A 22518-nucleotide genomic window follows, 5' to 3' on the forward strand; every position below is an offset into this window, starting at 1 on the left:
GTGAGAGTTTGTTTTGTCTCTTTTTGCAGCCCAGGCAGGACGGAATAGAAAAAGTCTGCGCCGGACATCTCCTTTAAGTTTTAGTAGAAAAAAAAAATGGAGCAAAATGCATCTATGCGCCGTGATCTGCATTTCCTATTAGGCTTTTAAATATCTTTATTACATTTTGTTTGAAAAATTGTGAAAATATTTTCATATTTTTAAAAGCATTTAATTTTCTTACATTTTTAGTCCCTCCTGAACCTGCTGCATTTCTCCTCTGAACCGCGCTAATCACATATGTATGTAAAAATGCAGAAAGGGGTTAAGAAAAAAAACATTTTAACAACCAATAAAGTTTATTGAAATATTTTACACCATAGCAACAACTTTAATACAGCCAGGACGACATATTCTATTCGTTGGATCCAGAGTTTGGTGACCAACTGGCTCACAGTCTGACCCTCCAGACTGGCCCGACCTTCCATAACTGCACAATTGGGGTTGAAACAGTGAACAAAAGTTTTATTAAGCATAAATAGATTTGTCTGGCGTAAACAAAAATAATAATAATAACCCATACACTCTATGAAAAGACACGCGGGCACCTTGTAATTCAACATAACTGCTAAGCAGTCTTTAAAGGGGTTCCCCGGTGGAAAACTTTTTTAAATCAACTGGTGCCAGAAAGTTAAACAGATTTGTAAATTACTTCTATTAAAAAAAATCTTAATCCTTCCAGTACTTAGCTGCTGAATACTACAGAGAATTTTTTTTTTTCCTTTTGGAACACAGAGCTCTTTGCTGACATCATGACCACAGTGCTCTCTGCTGACATCTCTGTCCATTTTAAGAACTGTCCAGAGTAGGAGAAAATCCCCATAGAAAACATATGCTGCTCTGGACAGTTCCTAAAATGGACAGAGGATGTCAGCAGAGAGCACTGTGGTCATGATGTCAGCAGAGAGCACTGTGTTCCAAAAAGAAAAGAATTTCCTCTGTAGTATTCAGCAGCTAATAAGTACTGGAAGGATTAAGATTTTTTTAATAGAAGTAATTTACAAATCTGTTTAACTTTCTGGCACCAGTTGATAAAAAAAAAAAAATAAATAAAAAGTTTTCCACCGAAGTACCCCTTTAACAAGACTTAAGACCAGTGTTTCCCAACCAGGGTGCCACCAGATGTTGCAAAACTACAACTCCTAGCATGCCCGGACAGCCTTTGGCTGTCCGGGCATGCTGGGAGTTGTAGTTTTGCAACACCTGGAGGCACCCTGGTTGGGAAACATTGCTTTAGACAGAAGGCAATGTAACTTTACTGTATTGACGGCAGAGATATCATATCGTTGCCCTTCTTCTCTTTATCAGGAGTGCAAGAAGAGACTCAATTGTTCTGTATATTACAGAAGGAAATACTTTTGGTTCACAGCAATGTGAGAGAGTATAAAGTTCTGCTTGTTGCCACCATATTCAAATGCCTGGCCTTTCTTTATGCCAGTTTGGCCAACCATCCCTCCACATTGCTAAGATTTGCATCCCCCTCCTCCTCTTTGCTGTCTCTGGCGCTGCACTCCAGGAATTCTATCTTCAAAGGAAGTTGGGAGAATTCAAAGTCTTTTCCCTTTTTACCCAGTTGTGTGGTCGCTGGTGAACTGGTGCCTTCCAGGGTGCTGGGGGCAGCTGACTGGGTGACACGAAGAGTGTTCCTAGTAAAGAAGAGAAACAAGTATAAAACCAGAAACTCACAGGTTAACAAGCAAATGACTTTTCATACGTTGCTTCAATATCCTAAACCTTTAGGGCTTGGAAAGGAATCCAAATACAAATCTGTCATAACAGTTCTGATAGGTTATTAAAGGCATGAATAGAAGAGTTCATGTATCATTATATATCTAGGCTGAAGTGCCATACAGAAGCCTGGAGAAGTTGGGTAACCGCCACCGTGAGACCCCTAATGGCAGAAATGTTGAGTGCCACCAAAATTTTCCAGGAACAAATAAAAGAAACAAAAACAACAGAAATCTCCCATCCTAACTGAAAATAACTCAATTCTTTAACCCCTAGAGGACATAGGATGTGCATGTGGGCCCTGGTACGTACATGTGCAGGATCTTTGTGCAGGAGCTGCTGGAACACAGGTCCTGGCTTCCATCAGAAGCCAGGGGACACCGGGATAATGGCGAAGATCAGCAATCAAGATGATGCCCGTCGTTGTGAGACAAATCCGACAAGCCGCAGCACGATTGTGGGGTCCAATCAGTCAAGATGGCAGCCGGAGCTCTTCTTACCTGCCCCACGGCCATGCCAGGGATCTTCTTGTATGTGCTACCTTCTGGCAGACAAGTAGATCACTGAAATTGTTGATTTGATCAGTGATTTGCCTATGCATCGCACTGAAAAGTAATAGTTCCTGTGGGGACTTTACCCCTTAAAGGGGTACTCAGCTGCTTAAACGCTGGAGTCGGGAGCTCATTATGCCATAGCCCCGCCCACTTATGACTTCATAGCCCCGCCCCATCATGATGTCACACCCCGCCCCCTCAATATAAGTCAATGGGAGGGGGTGTGACGGCTGTCAAGCCCCCTCCCATAGACTTGCATTGAGGGGGCGGGGCGTGATGTCATGAGGGGGCATAGCTACAACGTCACAAGCTCCCAGCCCCAGCTCCAGCGTTCGGACCAGTTTAATCCAAATGCTGAGCAGCGGAGTACCCCTTTAAGGACCAGGCCGATTTTAGTTTTTGCACTTTCGTTTTTCTACACTTAACACCTTTGCACCTACAGACCCATATAAGGGCTTGTTTTTTGCGTAACCAGTTGTACTTTGTAATGACATGACAATTTATAACAAAATGGTCAATAACCATAGGCCACTTACAATGAGGCCACATATGGTAACAATAATATCAATCTTTATTAAACACAAGTTCAAAGTACATACAAAAAATTGCTAGACAAGAATTGGTAGGAAGGGTATATACATACTGATAAAATGGAGGGGAGTATATCACATCAGCCACTAGAAGAGGCACGTTGTATATCCAATCTAATACATATCTCATATGCAAAAATTTAGCAACCTGTATTGTGGAAGATATGTAGGTATAAGTATTCAAGTGAGACCACCACTAATGTTATGAACAACACTGCCAGACAGGAGGAATAAGTACAGATAAATGCTGGACAAGAGGGGTAAAGATAAGTAACATGAATACCTAGCCATGCACCCTCTCACACGCTATCTCACCCCAAAAGCGTTTTCGCCTGTGGCTTTGTCAGGGGGCGATGTGATATACTCCCCTCCATTTTATCAGTATGTATATACCCTGTCTAGCAATTCTTTGTATGTACTTTTAACTTGTGTTTAATAAAGATTGATATTGTTACCATATGTGGCCTCATTTGTTTGATGAGATTATAACAATCTGTGGCAAAACAAAAAAAAAAATTTTTTGTGGGGTGAAATAAAATAAATAAATAGCCATTTTGTAACTTGGGGGCTTCCGTTTCTACACAGTGCACTTTTCGGTAAAAATAACACCATATGTTCATTCTGTGGGTCCATACGTTTACAAGGATACCCAATATATATAGGTTCTATTTTATTTACCGTATATACTCGAGCATAAGCCGAGTTTTTCAGCACGATTTTTTGTGCTGAAAACGCCCCCCTCTGCTTATACTCGAGTGAACTCTCCGCCTGTGAATTCCTTTCATCAGTGGTCTTCAACCTGCAGACCTCCAGATGTTGCAAAACTTCAACTCCCAGCAAGCCCGGACAGCCATCGGCTGTCCGGGCATGCTGCGTGTTGTAGTTTTGAAACCTCTGGATGTCCGCAGGTTGAAGACCACTGCGGCCTTCATCATCATCCAGCCCCCCCCCCCACCTTTGTTTTGTACTCACCTCCCCTCGGCGGGAAGTTAGGGTCATCTGGTCTGGGCCATCTATGGTGCAGGGACCGTCCGGTGGGGAGGGCTAGTCATTGCGGGCTGTCCATCTTCACCGGGGGGGCCTCTTCTCCTCGCTTCGGGCCTGGAGTAGTGACGTTGCCTTGACGACGACACACAGGGACGTTTATGCGCAACATCCCTGTGCGTCGTCATCAAGGCAACGTCACTACTCCAGGCCCGAAGCGAGGAGAAGAGGCCCCCCCGGTGAAGATGGACAGCCCGCAACGACTAGCCCTCCCCACCGGACGGTCCCTGCACCATAGATGGCCCAGACCAGATGACCCTAACTTCCCGCCGAGGGGAGGCGAGTACAAAACAAAAGGGGGGGGGGGCTGGATGATGACGAATGCCGCAGTGGTCTTCAACCTGCGGACCTCCAGGTTGGGAGTTGTAGTTTTGCAACATCTGGAGGTCCGCAGGTTGAAGACCACTGATGAAGGGATTGACAGGCGTGATGATGATGGGGGTCTGGATGATTACATGGGGGGGGATAATGTATTTCCCACCCTGGGCTTATAGTCGAGTCAATACCTTTTCCTGGGTTTTTGGGGTAAAATGAGGGGCCTCGGCTTATATTCGGGCCGGCTTATACTCGAGTATATACAATAACTACTTTACAAAAATTCTAACTACATGTGCCAAAATTAGAATGCTAATTTCTCCTCTTTTGACCCCTATAACTTTATTTTTCAACATACGGGGCTATATGAGGGTTCATTTTTTTGTAGTTTTGGTTCATTTTTTTGTAGGATCTGTAGTTTTTGGTACCATTTTTGTTTTGATGGGCATTTCTGATGGCTTTTTATTAATTTTCTTATGGTATATGAAGTGACTAAAAATATGCAATTTTGGACTTTGGTATTTTTTTTTTTTTTCTTACGTGTACGCCACCGGCTGTGCAATTTAATTAACAATATATTAATAATAAAAATTTTACTTAAAAAATAGGAAAAGGGGGGTGTTTCAAACTTTTATTAGGTAAGGGGTTAATTCACTTTTATTAACTTTTTTTTAGTCCCCATAGGAGGCTATAACATGCAATCTTGCGATTGCATACACTGTTCAAGTCTGAGTTTTGGCTCAACATTGATCAGTGTTATCGGTGCTCTGCTGCTCTAGCTTGCCATGGCTGGCTGAAGCTTTAGGGGACCAATTGGACAGCGAGGAGGCAGGTAAGGGCCCTCCTGCTGTCCAATCAGCTGATCGGGACCCGTGAGTTCGCTGCGGATGTCCCGATCAGCTCCACTGAGCTACCGGCAATGTTAGATCCCGCATTTAGACACTGCGATCAACTAAAGGGTTAAGGGGGTATTCCATGAAAACTTTTTTTTTTTTTTTTCATATGAACTGGCTCCAGAAAGTTCAAACAGATTTGCAAATTACTTCTATAAAAAAAAAAAATATTAATCCTTCCAGTACTTATCAGTTACTGAAGTGGAGTCTGACAACAGTGCTCTTTGCTGACACCTCTGTCTGTCTCAGGAACTGTCCAGAGCAGGAGAGGTTTTCTATGGGGATTTGCGGATACTCTGGACAGTACCTGAGACAGAGGTATCCGCAAAGAGCACTGTTGTCAGACAGAAAAGAACAACTTAACTTCAGCAGCTGATAAGTACTGGAAGGATTAAGATTTTTTTTTTATAGAAATAATTTACAAATCAGTTTAACCTTCTGGAGCCAGTTGATATGGGAAAAAAAGTTTTTTCATGGAATACCCCTATAATGCCAGGCATCGGCCTGATCGGCGATGTCCGGCATTAACCGTGGGTCCTGGCTGCTGATAGCAACCAAGACTTTTGCGGGAGCGAGACAAGGGCATACAGGTATGCTCTTGGTGCTTAAGTACCAGATCCTTAAGTACCAAGTACGCAAGGGTGTACCTGTACGCCCTTCGTCCTTAGAAAGTAAAAAAAATTTAAATAAATAGGTTTTTAACTAATTAGAAAAAAATGCTAATATTTTTGTATGTGTCAGATCTTAAAAAAATTCCTAAAAAAAAAATGCTGACCAAAACACTATGTGCAAACCCAATCTATGGGGTTCAGAAAACAATGTCCTGTCTGGAATCTGTTTAACCAGAGGAACATTACACATAATTCAGGAAAATCTCCTTTTTTCCCAATACTTTAGCGGTAGCAATATGTTAGAATTATACCTTTTCATAGCACAGCCAGACATTTCACAACTCACTAGTAGATGATTTACTTACAATTCCTTTTCCAGCTGCTGTTGCACAAGTTTAGCAGACTTGGCCATGGATATATCTGTCGAGAGAAATCAAATTGTGGCATTTTGTCATCTTTGAAAGGGGGAAATTATATGACCCACTTTGTTCCAAATGATTTCTGAAAACTATTTGACCTGCCTCAAGCTCAGACACTGTCCTCGGTGGAAAAGAAAGGTTTAAAGTGAATCAGCGTACAGTACAGAGTTCCAGTGCTGGTGCATTGCCGTGGAATGAGATTTTCCATAGAATGAGATGGTCCGCCTCCATCACATCCTATTGGCTCTCTCTTGTCACGTGACATATTTAAACGTCACGCATCGATGCGCACAGCAGTGTCAATTTGGCTATCACAGGGAGAGGATCTCCTCACCCTGTGATAGCTGAAGCTGTACGGAGCTCTCATGGCCTCTGTGGCCCGACAGAAGTTCACACATGTACGCAGCTCATACGGCTGCCTCATATACATTTACTGTTGATGCACAGCGCTATCGGGATCCCTATGCCCGATGGCGCTGTCATCAGGATCCCCACGCCCGCAGCTGTACTCCCCGTCCCCCGCAGCTCTACTCCCCGTCCCCCGCAGCTCTACTCCCCGTCCCCCGCAGCTCTACTCCCCGTCCCCCGCAGCTCTACTCCCCGTCCCCCGCAGCTCTACTCCCCGTCCCCCGCAGCTCTACTCCCCGTCCCCCGCAGCTCTACTCCCCGTCCCCCGCAGCTCTAGTCCCCGTCCCGTTAACGCTCAGGGAGCGGGGAACAGAAAGTAGAGCATCGGGCGCAGGTTAAGTTATTCGCGTAGTGCTGCACATGCGCAGTACTACTTTACCTGCGCCCGATGCTCTACTTTCTGTTCCCCGCTCCCTGAGCGTTAACGGGACGGGGAGTAGAGCTGCGGGGGGCGGAGGACGGGGAGTAGAGCTGCGGGCGTGGTGCGCTCGCGGGGACGCACACTGATGACAGCGCCATCGGGTGTAGGAATCCCCATAGCGCTGTGGATCGCTCCCTGAGCGTTCACAGGGGACGGGGAGTAGACCTACGGGGGACGGGGAGTAGAGATGCGGGGGATGGGGAGTAGAGATGCGGGGGACGGGGAGTAGAGATGCGGGGGACGGGGAGTACAGCTGCGGGGGACGGGGAGTACAGCTGCGGGGGACGGGGAGTACAGCTGCGGGGGACGGGGAGTACAGCTGCGGGCGTGGGGATCCTGATGACAGCGCCATCAGGCATCGGGATCCCGATAGCGCTGTGGATCAACAGTAAATGTATATGAGGCAGCCGTATGAGCTGCGTACATGTGTGAACTTCTGTCGGGCCACAGAGGCCATGAGAGCTCCGTACAGCTTCAGCTATCACAGGGTGAGGAGATCAGGAATTGACACTGCTGTGCGCATCGATGCGTGACGTTTAAATATGTCACGTGACAAGAGAGAGCCAATAGGATGTGATTGAGGCGGACCATCTCATTCTATGGCAAATCTCATTCCGCGGCAATGCACCGGCGGCCTCAACAAACAGGAGGACGGGGAGGGCAGCGCTTGCAGGTGACATGTGATTAGTTCCCCGATGGGGACAGCGCAGTGCTGGGAGGGGAAAAGCAGAGCAGTGCTCGCGGGTCACATGATTTGGGGGGGGGCAGGGGGGGTTGGGTGCATGCTGGGAGGTTGTAGTTTTGCAACAGCTGGAGGCCCCCTGGTTGGGAAGCACCGGTCTTGTATGACAAACTATTAGTTTCTGGACATTGTGGAAAACAACTCACCTTGCTTGTTGCAGGCGACCAGTATTGGAGGCGCATTACGCAGCAATGTAGCATCAGTCAGAATATGGTACAGGAACTCTGCCACCTCCTTTACCTCACGTTGAAAGGCTGAGCTGTCTACTACAAAAATGATGGCCCTGCAAGATTCAAGAGGAAATATTCATCATTCCCCAATGTTATATGGAGGACATGCTATTAAATAACAGTAATAAATAAAAGGTTACAGCTTAAACCATTTTCTAAAAAAAATGAATATAAACGCATAGAAGGTCAGGTAAACACTCCCGAAATAGATCTAGAAGGTGGAGCAGTATTCTTTTTATCTGGAAAAGCACCGAACCAAGGCTTCTATACCAATAATAGGTGCAAAACTGTAGGATAGCAACAATTGCTTGGTTTGTAATAAGATCACTGTGCTGAGATTAGGGGATCGATTATGGATACAATTAGAAGTACCTGAAATGTTGGTATATGTGGAGGTACCCTAACCCACCGCCACGGCATAGGATAAGCTTGTGTAACTGATCTCTATAAGCCCTATACTATGAACAGAGTGCACAGTCTATGTAACTGCTCATATTAAAGGGGTACTCCGGTGGACAAAATAATTTTTTTTAAATCAACTGGTGCCAGAAAGTTAAACAGATTTGTAAATTACATCTATTAAAAAATCTTAATCCTTCCTGTACTTATTAGGTGCTGAATACTACAACGGAAATTCTTTTCTTTTTGAAACACAGAGCTGTCTGCTGACATCACGAGCACAGTGCTCTCTGCTAACATCTCTGTCCATTTTAGGAACTGTCCAGAACAGCATATGTTTGCTATGGGGATTTCCTTTTACCCTGGACAGTTCCTAAAATGGACAAAGATGTCAGCAGAGAGCACTGTGCTCATGATGTCAGCAGAGAGCTCTGTGTTTCAAACGGAAAAGAATTTCCACTGTAGTATTCAGCAGCTAATAAGTACAGGAAGGATTAAGATTTTTTAATAGAAGTAATTTACAAATCTGTTTAACTTTCTGGCACCAGTTGATTTAAAAATAATAATAATTAAAAAAAAAAAGTTTTTCACTGGAGTACCCCTTTAAACAGATTTGTCTGTGTCAGGAACTGTCCAGAGCAGGATAGGTTTTTCTATGGGGATTTGCTTCAGAAGAAAGCACTGTGGTTAGACAGAAAAGAAATTAAAAAAGAAAAGAATTTCCTGTGGAGCATACAGAAGCTGTTAAGTACTGATAGGATTAAGATTTTTAAATAGAAGCAGGCACGCTCAGCAAACCAAGTAGGGACGATCGGTTAGCAGCAGAGGATGAGTTGTTAGCCTCCATACATTGAACACTTATACACAAAATATATACCGAGCTGCTGCTTTGCTAATCTTTTAACCATGTGTAGTTCTGTTTCATTTAGTGCACAATATTTATTATTTAATAAAGCTTGTGGGATCACCATAAAGTACATATGTATATGGGAAAATAGGGTCTTTATTGGATTCCCCTAGGGGAATCTATAGGTTAATATATTGAAGTTAACCCTCCATATATTGGTCTAAATTGATGATGCTAATATGGACTGAACATTCTTCTGCTTAAAGAGTACCTGTCACCAAACTAAACTTTTAATATATTGTTCCTTATGTAATTATAAGACACTTTGCTATTTACTTGCTATAAAAATTCTCAACCTTTATATGTTTTAATGTGATTGAAAAAAAATGGCCACTAGGTGGCTCTGTTCTGTTCCCTGCCGCAAGTCAAACAGTTCGTTTGGTCTCCTCCTGGCCTGGCAGTGTGTGCGGGGCATGGTGAGGCACAACTCTCGCAGGCTTCAGTGATGTCATGCTTGCTGGGGAACGCCCACTTTCTCCTGCCAGTAGCTCACACAATGTGAGCAAGGAGAAAGGTATGATACACAGCTTTATTATTTTTTTTAAGGGCAGGAGGGGTGTTAGAGTAGTTAGGGAATATAATCTGAGTTAGTTTAGAAAATATGGTTAGATGACAAGTACTCTTTAAACCTAAACATGAAGACATCCATGCAATGAAAATTCAGAAGAACTTTCCTCACTGTGGCTGCATTGTATGGACATTGGCCCACATTTATCATTGCAGTGCAAGTGAAGCATTTTTTACACCTTTTTTTTGTGTGCTAATAATGTGTAGGTGCACCAAATTTATTAAAAGGTAAAAGAGCTTTGATACATTTTGTGCAGGTCCAGATTTTATGAAATTTCTGTGTACACATACACCAAAAAGCTACCCCATGTCTGGGCTGGTGTAGTATTAGAGACTTTTCAGTGGCTTTGCGCCTTTTTTTGCTCCTTTTTACAAAAAGGGGCAATGATAAATCCCTTCCATATCATGTCTATTGCCAAAATCAGTGGATTGCAACTCAAAATCAGCAGAAATGTGGCAAAAAAGGGGCAAAAAAATGCGCAAAAAACCCTGCTTGCGCCTTTTTTGCCCCTTTTTTAGAACAAAAAACAGTCTAAAGACAATGATAAATGTGGGCCATTGTGCACAGATCAACACAGTCCTATATAAAATCACAGCTAACACATTTTCACCACAAGTTGCCCAATTATGACCAACCCTATGGCTGCTACACCTGTATTTCTCTTTACTATAGATTTATATCTACTATATAAAAAAAAAAAAAAAAAAAAGAAAATATATAAATTATATACACGTTACAGCCCTGTCTCGAAGGTACATAATGTATATACCCCCTTTAACTAGGGATCGACCGACTATCGGTATGGCCGATAATCACGATTTTGAGCATTATCGGTATCGGCAATTACCTTGCCGATAAGCCGATAATGCCCCCCGACCGACCGCCCCCCGACCCGCCGCACTGCAACCGACCCCCCCCACCGTAGTGCTGGGTGGCATACCGGTATGAACCGGATATCGTTTTTTTTTTCTCCCACGGTATGGATTTTTGCCCATACCGCTATACCGGTCGGGCCCCTCCCCCACCCTCCGAGTCAATAATAAAAAAAAAAAGTGTAACTTACCAGTAAAGGAGGTGGTCCGGGCCATCCATCCTTCCTGTAGTGTCCAGCGGCATTCCGGGTCAAGGGTGAACCGGTCCGGGCTGTCCTTCTCCGGGGGTCCTCTTCTCCACTCCGGGCAGGCTCCGGCCTAATACGTTACTAGGCCGGAGCCTGTCCGGAGTGAAGAAGAAGAGGACCCCCGGAGAAGAAGGACAGCCCGGATCGGTTCACCCTTGACCCGGAATGCTTCCGGACACTACAGGAAGGATAGGAAGGTGAGTCAGGGTTCTGGGATGGACAGGGGTCTGTATAATATACTATACCTACAGTAGGCCCGGCATTACTTATACCGGAATATCGGTATAAGTTATCGGCTATCGGCCCTAATCTCCACCGATTATCGGTATCGGCCCTAAAAAAACTATATCGATCGATCCCTACCTTTAACATCAAAAATTCTTGTCATTGGCTGTCAGGGCATGCTGGGAATTGTAGTTTTGCATCAGCTGGAGACACCCTGGGGACGCCTGCACTCATACATTTTATCCCCTATCCTAAATTTTTGATTTCACACTGTAACAGAAGTAACGTCATACAATACCTGACAGATGTCTTGTACTGGTCCAGGAACTGGAGCCTTAGACTTTCATGCCCAGGTATATCCACCAAGGTAAAACTAGAATGCTGTAAATGCAGCAATAAAACTTTGGTAAAGTATAAAAGGTGGATAAAGAACACAAATGGAAATAAATCCTTTCAATCCAACTAAACAACATGCAGAAAAGTAATTATCTTAGAATCTGGAAACTGTTTAACGCACAGAATTGCAATATACAGTGAAATCTTTTCAAAACACCACCTCTTTCAGAAGACCACCCCTTTTCCAAGATCAAATTTTCTGTTCCACGCTTATTAATTCTTCTTTAAGACCACATAGGATCTTCTACTAATAAAAATAAAAATATATAAAATCCCTAAAGCTGAGGATGTAGATAAAACCTAAGGAATGCCAAGTGCTGCCCCCACGCAGTGAAGAAAACTGCAGAAAGAACAGCCAGTTGTGAACATTTCCTTAATAGAGAAATAACTTTAGTAGCCTCCTTCCAAAATAGGTCAAATCAAGACTTTAAAATAAATGGCTTCATTTTACCAATTAAAAAAATAAAATAAAAGAATTTAAAGGGTTACTCCGCTCCCCAGCGTCTGGAACATTGAGTTCCTGAACGCTGTGCGCGGACTTCCATGTTCATGCACGCCCCCACGTGACGTCACGGCCTGCCCCCTCAATGAAAGTCTATGGGAATGGGGTGCGACGGCCCATAGACTTGCACTGAGGGGGCGGGACATGATGTCACATGATGTGACGTCACGAGGGGGCGGGCGTGAACACGGAAGCCCGCACACAGCGTTCAGGAACTCAATGTTCTGGACGCTGGGGAGTGGAGTAACCCTTTAAAAAGGCAGCTTCTAAAGATATTTCTTTTAAAAGAAAATGTTCACAATGGGGTGCACTGCCGAGAAGCAGGACGTACCATTGCACTCCAAATCTACCTTACGGTAAAACTGACATGTTATCTTAATTCTGTGGGTCAATACGATTAAAACAATACACAGTGACCTCTCGACCTACAATGGCCCCGACATACGATAATTTCAGCATACGATGACCTCTCAGAGACCATCGCATGTTGAAGGCAGCATCAACATACGATGCTTTTGTATGTCGGGGCCATCGCATAAATGGCTATTCGGCAGCGCAGACTGCTTCAGCTGCCACCGGATAGCCGTTTACGGTGCCCCGTGAGCTCCGGTGATGGTCTCTTACCTGTCCTTGGGGCTCCGGCGCATCCTCTTTGGGATCCCCTGCATCGTCGTCATCACGTCGCTGTGCACGCCGTCCCGGCATCCAATAGGAGCGGCGTGCGTATCGACGTGATGGAGGCGACGGAGAGCGCAGATGCCAGGGAAGCAGAGGCCTTGCTGGAGCTTTGGGGACGCAGCGACAGCGATGGACGGCGACATCCCGGGCAGCGGTGACGAGTCCAGAGCGGCGGGGACAGGTGAGTACAACTTCCTCTAACAGTGGTCTTCAACCTGCGGACCTCCAGATATTGCAAAACTACAACACCCAGCATGCCCGGACAGCCAACGGCTGTCCGGGCATGCTGGGTGTTGTAGTTTTGCAACATTTGGAGGTCCGCAGGTTGTAGACCACTGTCCTATACTTTACATTGCACAGATCCCTCAACATGCGATGGTTTCAACAAACGATGGTCCGTTTGGAACGGATTACCATCGCATGTTGAGGGACCACTGTACCCATATTTACATAGCTTTTCAATAACTGTACTGCATTTTAACAAAAGTGAAACACTTTTCTTTAACAAAATGAGTATTCCTAAAATCGACCTATTTTGACCCCTATAACTTCCTTATTTTTCTGTTTATGGGACCATTTGAGGGCTTACTTTATGCACTGAACAAAAATCATAAATTTTATTTACACTGTTCACTGTACAGCATCATTACATTATTTCCTCACAGTATTTTTATTTTTTTTAAACATTTTTTAAGCCCCAATAAGGGATCACTTAATTGCTATTACTGTTCAGTGCTATGCTGCAAGTCTTATCAGCAATCTATTTTTACAGCCTCCCACACTGCACAAGGGTGGCACAGAGAAGGCGAGGAGACCTACGGCTGCCATCTTCACTCATCGGACCCTCTTCACTGAGCTCTGGGTGGTCTAATGAGTTTTACCAAAGCCTCACAACTGCTTTAGATGCTGTAATCAATATTGCTCACGGCATCTAAAAGGCAGATAGCAGCGTGATCACTGAAGTCCTCCATTAGCGGTGAGGTCGATGCAGGGACCTGCCATCTACAAAGTATCTGTGCTCGCTTCATAGATTGTGAATGTTCCAGGCCGTCCTCTAGGGTTAAAGGAATGATTCAGTAAATGCGCAGCCTCAGATCTATTCTAATCCATCCTATAGGTGTTAAATAGGGTTAAAGTACGGGCTTGCTCAGGCCAGTAAGGTTCTTCCACACCGGACTCCAAACAAACAAACCTTTATGAACCTTGTTTTGTGCACTGGAGCACAGTCACGCTGGAACAGAAAAAAAAATTCCCTTCACTGAAACTAAAAGGCCTAGGCCAACCCCAGAAAAACTCCCATTGTGCTTTCCATCCTCCACCAAACGTATCTGGCACAATGCAGTCAGGTAGGTACAGTTCTCCTGGCATTCACGACACCTAACTCATCAATCAGATGCCAGACAGAGAAGCGTGGTCTGCCACCCCACAGAACGCGACCACTCAATAATACAAGTCACTCTACCATGCTGGTGATCTTCAGAACAACCCATTTTATCTCAAATGTGTGTAAGGGTGGGTTCACACCACGGTTTTGCTATACGGTTTCATAAAAAAAAAAAAAAAAAAAAGCGGATACAACCGTACAGAAAACCCTGCCCATAGACTTCCCATTCAAAACTCTATGCACCATAATGTATACGGTTGTCTCCGTTTTTAAAACCATACGGCTTTTAACTTTTCTTTTTTTTCACGCACAGAAAACCGTGGCCTACCACGGTTTTAGGTCCAGGTGAAAAACCGTATTAAACCGTATAATTTTTTTTCTTAAAAAACGAATGCAACCAGACATCGTTTTTCAAACCGTATACAAATAATTTGTACACACGTTTTGATACAGTTTAGTCAGGTGGCTTCAGGTAGTATCAAAAACCTGATACGGGAACTGTATTGCAAAAACGTGGTGTGAACCCAGCCTACAGGACTCAATTTTGTACACCTGAATGACAGTGTTTCCCAACCAGGGTGCCTCCTGCTGTTGCAAAACTACAACTCCCAGCATGCCCGGACAGCTGAATGCACCCTGGTTGGGAAACACAGGACAATAATCCATATAGTGTAGTTATACTGAATAAAGACAATATTGGTGTCTGTAAGGAACACCACCATCTAGAGTCATTTTCACAGCCCTGTACAATTGGAAAAACTACAAGCAGGACAGATATACCCAAAAGCACAAGGCTACACATGTCTGAAGGTTCAGGTCATCTCACCTTGTCATTCTTCCCTTTGTAAGTTGCAGTATTGAGAGAAATGGATGTCTGGGTTTGTATGAATTGTCCAGTTAAAAGCTGAAATAAAAATAAAAAAACTGAAACAAAGTTACAGTAAACCAACCAATGTCTCTAACTTCAACCTATAATTATATTGCTCCTCAGCTGTAGATGGTGACATTACCTCCATGGCTAAGGCTTCCCATCTGCGCACAGGGCGGGGTCTTAGCCTGGACAGGACACCATAGAGGTGGTCCGGTGGGGATTGTCAGAGTCACAAAAATTACTCTATTTTACAGTTTTTGGTATATCAAATGGCATTAATAATTCTCATAAAAAGCCCAATAATTCTACAGCAGCTTCTCTACCTCCATCTTCTAGAATATTTCCATTATTTAATCGGCAGGCACAGGTTCAGACTAGCACATGGATGCTACTAACACAAATGGATAACAAATCTTATCTTAGGCCCCTTTCACACTAAATAATTACTCTGTTTTCGAAGTTCCGTCAGAAAATCGGCAGTAAAACGGCAGTTACAAAATCCCATTATAGTCTATGGAATTTTTCTAATAGCCGTTTTTACCCGTTATTAATAACGGCCGTTATTTTGTGATGGAAGATAGTAACGGGAGAAATAGTTCATGAACTATTGTTTTTTTGTTTTCGTTTTTTTCCTCCTCGCCTTCAAAAAATCATAATTTTTATATTTTCATCCACAGACTAGTATGAGGGCTTGTTTTTTGCGCGACCAGTTGTCCGTTGTAATGACATCACTCACTTTACCATAAAATGTATGGCGCAACCAAAAAAAATTCTATTTGTGTGGGGAAATTTAAAAGAAAACCACAATTTTGGAAGGTTTTGTTTTCATGCCATACAATATAAAAATAAATTAAAAATGACATGTGTTCTTTATTCTTTGGGTCAATACAATTAACCCCTTAAGGACTCAGCCCATTTTGGCCTTAAGGACTTATATCATAAAATGTATGGCGCAACCAAAAAACACTATTTTTGTGGGGAAATTAAAACGAAAAACGCAATTTTGCTAATTTTGGAAGGTTTCGTTTTCACGCCGTACAATTTATGGTAAAAATGACATGTGTTCTTTATTCTGAGGGTCAATACGATTAAAATGATATCCATTATTACATACTTTTATATTATTGTTGCGCTTAAAAAAAAATCACAAACTTTTTAACCAAATTAGTACGTTTATAATCCCTTTATTTTGATGACCTATAACTTTTTTATTTTTCCGTATAAGCAGCGGTATGGGGGCTCATTTTTTGCGCCATGATCTGTACTTTTTTTTGATACCACATTTGCATATAAAAAACTTTGAATACATTTTTTATAATTTTTTTTTTTAATAAAATGTATTAAAAAAGTAGGAATTTTGGACTTTTTTTTTTTTCGTTCACGCCGTTAACCGTACGGGATCATTAACATTTTATTTTAATAGTTCGGACATTTACGCACACGGCGATACCAAATCGCGCACTGCCGCAGATGCCGGGATCTGTATTGATCCCGGCACCTGAGGGGTTAATGGCGGACGCCCGCGAGATCCCGGGCGTCGGCCATTGCCGGCGGGTCCCTGGCTGCGATCAGCAGCCGGGATCAGCCGCGCATGACACGGGCATCGCTCCGATGCCCGCGGTTATGCTTAGGACATAAATGTACGTCCTGGTGCGTTAAGTACCACCGCACCAGGACGTACATTTACGTCCTGCGTCCTTAAGGGGTTAAAATGATACCCATAACATACTTTTCTATTACTGTTGCGCTTAAAAAATAAAAATTGCTAACTTTTTAATCAAATTAGTACGTTTACAGTCCCCCTATTTTGAAGACCTATAACTTTTTCATTTTTCTGGGCGGTATGAGGGCTTTTTTGCGCCATGATCTGCACTTTTTATTGATATATTTGCTTATAAATAAATTTTTTGTATATTTTTTGGGGAATAAAAGGTTATAAAAAAAAAAAAAGCAGCTATTTTGGACTTTCTTTTTTAACGTTCACGCCGTTCACCGTACGGTATCATTAACATTTTATTTTAATAGTTCCGATATTTACGCATGCAGCGATACCAAATATGTATATAAAATATATATTTTTTTTTACACTTTTTGGGGGTGAAATAGGGAAAAATGGGACAATTTACATTTTTATTGGGGGAGGGGAATTTAGAAATTTTTTATTTTTACACTTTAATAGTCCCCATAGGGGACTATTTATAGCAACCATTCGATTGTTAATACTGTTCAGTACTATGCATAGGACATAGCACTGATCAGTATTATCGGTCATCTTCTGCTCTGGTCTGCTCGATCTCAGACCAGAGCAGAAGACCTGTGGAAGGCAGTGGAGGTAGGTGTGGGGACCTCCGTCTGCAGTTCTGGATGATCGGATCGCCGCTACAGCGCTGCGGCCGATCCGATCATCCATTTTAGTGACCAAAATGCTGCAGATGCTGTGATAAGTATTGATCACGGCATCTGAGGGGTTAATGGCGGACATGCGTGCGATCACGGATGTCCGCCATTACCGGCGGGTCCCTGGCTGCTCGCGGTTATGTATAGGACGTAAATGTACGTCCTGGTGCGTTAAGGGGTTAATGAATGTTTTATTTAACTTTTTTTTTTTTTTTTTTTTTTACAGTTTATTAGTCCTCTGAGGGTACTTTTAGGAGCAATCATTAGATTTCTCATACAGATCAATGGAATTCCATAGAACTCCATTGATCTGTGCTCATTTGGTTTAGCCTGCTTCAGTCAGGCTCAATCAAATGAAGAGCCACGGACACCAGGGAAAGAGAGGTAAGCCCTCCGGCTACCTCCAAAGTGGATCATCCCCACTGGACCACCAGGGAGCATTTACATGTCTCTTTAGACGTTTATGATGCGGACCCGACCCGCGTCATGTCCACTCACCCAACCCATGACATACATGTATGTTGTTGGTCGGGGAGAGGATAAGCCACCACACCCCCAAAATTATCAGCAGGGAATTCACTCAGCCGAAAATGCAGAAAGGGGCATTTTCAGCAGCCGAAATTTCGGTGCACCCCTAATATATGTGTATATAGCACAACCACAATAGTAGTAGCAAGTAGTGCCGGGGTGCAGGCAAGCCAATACAGTCCCAGTTGCAGACTGTGTAGATACATCCAACTGAAAAATATTCCAGCAGCTCACCAGTCAATTCAACTTGATGCATCCGACATGGGTCAATAAAATACTTGAATCGACGGGTTCACTTGAATTGACGGGTGTGCTGCTGGGATATTTTTCGGTTATATATTTGGTATAAGTCTGAGCTAGAGATCCAATATAACAATGAATATATAATTTATCATGATATCACATGGAAACAATAAAACCTGATACAGAGATGAGAACACTGGATGTCCTACCCTGATGAAGAGGAGGGTTTTACCAGAGTCACACAGTCCCACGAGAAGTACGGCCCGCCGGCTGCTCTGACTCCCCCGCAGCAATCTCCAGATCACTGAAAAAAAAAGGAAAACAGAAGATCTGAGCACTTATCTTCGCGTGACTTTCCAGTTCCAAAACCATAACTCCCAACATGCCCTAAAGACCAATGGGAGTACAGTGCCCCCAACCTACGATGGCCCCGACATACGATAATTTCAACAGGCAGCATCAACATACGATGCTTTTGTATGTCGGGGCTATCGCATAAACGGCTATCCGTCAGCGCAGACTGCTTCAGCTGCCACCGGATAGCCATTTACGGTGCCCCGTGTGCTCCGGTGATGTCTCTTACCTGTCCTCGGGGCTCCGGAGCGTCCTCTTCGGGATCCCCTGCATCATAAGCGCTCTCCATCGTCGTCATCACGTTGCCACGCACGCCGTCCCGTCATCCAATAGGAGCGGCGTGCATAGTGACGTTATGGCGGTGACAGAGAGCGAGGATCCCGGGGAAGCAGAGACGTCAGGAGCGGCGGGGACTCCACGGGGACGCGGCGACAGCGATGGAGGGCGACATCCAGGGCAGCAGTGAAGGTCCGGAGCGGCGGGGACAGGCGAGTTTAACATCCTATACTTTACATTGCACGGATCCCTCAACATACGATGGTCCGTTTGGAATGGATTACCATCGTATGTTGAGGGACCACTGTAGTTGGTTTGCCCCAGCTGGAGGTCGGAGATCACCGAGTTATACAGTCAATATCAGTAAGCTGGAACATATTAAACAGTATATTGGATCAGTGGTACCAGAACAACGACATGTGGACAGAAGTAAAACCTACAGGGGAAATTTATCAAAACCTGTCCAGAGGAAAAGTTGCCCAGTTGCCCATAGCAACCAATCAGATCGCTTCTTTCATTTTTAACAAGGCCTCTGAAAAATGAAAGAAGCGATCTGATTGGTTGCTATGGGCAACTTTTCCTCTGGGCAGGTTTAGATAAATCGCCCCTTTGTGATGCGTGCAATTGGCGGTACAGCGAGGCGTCACCAAACTACGCCTGTATAAAAGGGTGTCACCAACATGACAAGTTTGGAAAGCTTTGCTTTACCGGCAAATGTCAGCCGCTTCCTGCCGGCTAGAACACAGGCCCGGCTCCCAGGGACATGTCATACTCCCTAACCCCACCCATGATGTAAATGGGTCTTAATGGAAAGTGCTGACAAAAACCTAGGCGCCAGGATGACATTCTGAGTCGCTATGGCTACCTGGCACCTGGGATTTGTCAAGCCTGGCTATATAAATTCTACGAAGCCCATCCTGAGCAGATTTTAAAGGAGTAGTCCAGTGATTAAAAACTTATCCCCTATCACGGGTGTCTGACCTCGTGGGGGCCCCCCGCAATCTCCTGTATGGGGCCACGGCAGCCCACGCACGAAGCGGCGGCTGACACGCCACCCCCCCCCAAAGCCCCCCGGAGCGCTGCCTTGGGCATTCTCCGGCTCTGCCTTAGCGCTGTATTGAGGGGGCGTGTCGATCACCGCTTTGTGCGGTGGTCAACACCTGCTATCTGGCCAGCGAGCCGGGGCCCCGGACAGGAGATCGCGGGGTGCCCCAGCGGTCGGACCCCCCCAAATCTGAAACGTATCCCCTATCCTTAGGATAGGGGATAAGTTTTTCAGCACTGGACTACTCCTTTAATACAGTGTTTCCCAACCAGCGCGCATTTAGCTGTTGCAAAACTACAACTCCCAGCATGCCCGGACAGCCTTCGGCTGTCCGGGCATGCTGGGAGTTGTAGTTTTGCATATGGAGATGGGGGAGGCATTCTTGTGTATTTCTATCCCACATGTATAGGCATAGAGGATGCTGTCTGACCACATACACCTGCCCCCTATAGAAGTCTACGGGTCACTCACCACTCAGCTCCCATAACACTCACCCAGGCTGAGCAGCACCACAGCGAGCGCCACCACCACAGACAGCACGGTGGGGTCCTGCCGCCCGAGCTCCTGCTTGATAAAGTCCATATCCGGCAGCCACTGGCTGCTCACACTCTTCTGCACCGCCGCCATGGTTGTTCCGCAGCACGCCTGCGCAGTGCGGCTAACACTCAACAGCGCATGCGCCCAGCTCCCGGCAACGTGTCACTCGCTGCCAACCACTGAGCTGTCCCTAAGCGACTGACAGGCGTGGTGCATGCTGGGAGCCGGGGAAAGTGACGTATGGTGGACACTTGGGTGCCGGGCTCTGCTCACTGTACGTCATCAACTTGTATTAGGAAAACTGCAGCTTACTGTCTAAAGCAGACATAGGCAACCTCCGGCACTGCAGATGTTTTGGACTACATCTCCCATGATGCTTTGGCAGTATTTTGGCTGAAGGAGCATCATGGGAGATGTAGTCCAAAACATCTACAGTTGCCTATGCCTGGTCTACAGGTTGTGTGTAGTACTGCAGCTCAGCCCCATTCACTTCAATGGCCCATTCACTTCAATGGAGCTGAGCTGCAATTCCAGACATAACCTGTGAACAGGAGTGGCGCTGTTCTTGCAAACGAAAAAAAAAAAAGATGAAGAAGCAATGTTTTCCTAATACTGGACAACCCCTTAAACCCCGTAATGCAGGGTTTTCCAACCAGTGTGCCCCCAGCTGTTGCCAAACTTCAACTCCCAGCATGCCCGCACAGCCTGTGGACCCAGAGCTACCATAATCTATAAGGTTGGCTGCGCTGCTCTATCTGATGATGTAATCAGTGAGGTAATACGTAGGACATCACCGTAATTCTTGATGTCACGGATGCTTTAACCCTTTAAGGTGTACCTCTCACAAGATAAAATGAAAACGCTCGTGGCTAACTGGGGTTTTTTCCGTTTTTGCATTTTCGTTTTTTGCTCCTTGCCTTTAAAAAATCATAACTCTTTAAATTTTGCACCTAAAAATCCATATGATGGCTTATTTTTTGCGCCACCAATTCTACTTTGTAATGATGTCAGTCATTTTGCCCCAAAATCTACGGTGAAACGGGAAAAAAAAAATCATTGTGCGACAAAATTGAAAAAATAAAAAACGCTGTTTTGTAACTTTTGGGGGCTTCCGTTTCTGCACAGTACATTTTTCGGTAAAAATGACACCTTATCTTTATTCTGTAGGTTCATACGATTAAAATGATCCCCTACTTGTATAGGTTTGATTTTGTCGGACTTCTGGAAAAAATCATAACTACATGCAGGAACATTAATACGTTTAAAATTGTCATCTTCTGACCCCTATAACTTTTTTATTTTTCCGTGTATGGGGCGGTATGAGAGCTCATTTTTTGCGCCGTGATCTGAAGTTTTTAACAGTACCATTTTTGCATTGAAAGGACTTATTGATCATTTTTAAATGATATAAAAAGTGACCAAAAATGCACAATTTTGGACTTTGGAATTTTTTTGCGCGCACGCCATTGACCGAGCGGCTTAACTAACAATATATTTTTATAATTCGGACATTTCCGCACGCGGTGATACCATATATGTTTTTTTTTATTTACACTGGGTTTTTTTTTATGGGAAAAGGGGGGTGATTCAAACTTTTAATATGGAAGGGGTTAAATGATCTTTATTCACTTTTTATTCACATTTTTTTTTTTGCAGTGTTATAGATCTTTTACATTGATCACTGGTTTCTCATAGGAAACCAGTGATCAATGATTCTGCCGCTTGACTGCTCATGCCTGGATCTCAGGCACTGAGCAGTCATTCGGCGATCGGACAGCGAGGAGGCAGGTAGGGACTCTCCCACTGTCCTGCAAGCTGTTCGGGATGCCGCGATTTCGCCGCGGCTATCCCTAACAGCCCACTGAGCTAACTGGCAGTTTTTACTTTCACTTTTAGCCGCGTGGCTCAGCTTTGAGCGCGCGGCTAAAGGGTTAATAGCGCTATTAGCGGCGGGTCCTGGCTTCACTATGACGCCGGGCCCGCCGTGATATGATGCGGGGTTACCGTGTTATATCACGGGAGCAGGACCAAGGACGTACCGATACGTCCTAGGTCCTTAAGGGGTTAACTGATATCACATAGTGTCTGTATCTG

The 22518-nt window shown here is 44.5% G+C and overlaps 1 protein-coding gene across 1 annotated transcript; it reads right to left on the reverse strand.

The window, feature by feature from the left end:
• Positions 1–315: 315 nt before the first annotated feature.
• SRPRB (SRP receptor subunit beta) lies at positions 316–20637 on the reverse strand. Its single transcript, XM_056564408.1, has 7 exons — positions 20382–20637; positions 18422–18516; positions 15000–15077; positions 11512–11594; positions 7911–8047; positions 6140–6194; positions 316–1685 (listed from the first exon to the last, which is right to left on the reverse strand). Exons 1-7 carry the CDS (start codon positions 20512–20514, stop codon positions 1469–1471), a joined length of 798 nt encoding a protein of 265 aa, XP_056420383.1. The 5' UTR covers positions 20515–20637; the 3' UTR covers positions 316–1468.
• Positions 20638–22518: the final 1881 nt, after the last annotated feature.

Source organism: Hyla sarda, chromosome 3 (genome assembly GCF_029499605.1).
Source record: "Hyla sarda isolate aHylSar1 chromosome 3, aHylSar1.hap1, whole genome shotgun sequence".
In the NCBI taxonomy this organism is placed as follows: Eukaryota; Metazoa; Chordata; class Amphibia; order Anura; family Hylidae; genus Hyla; species Hyla sarda.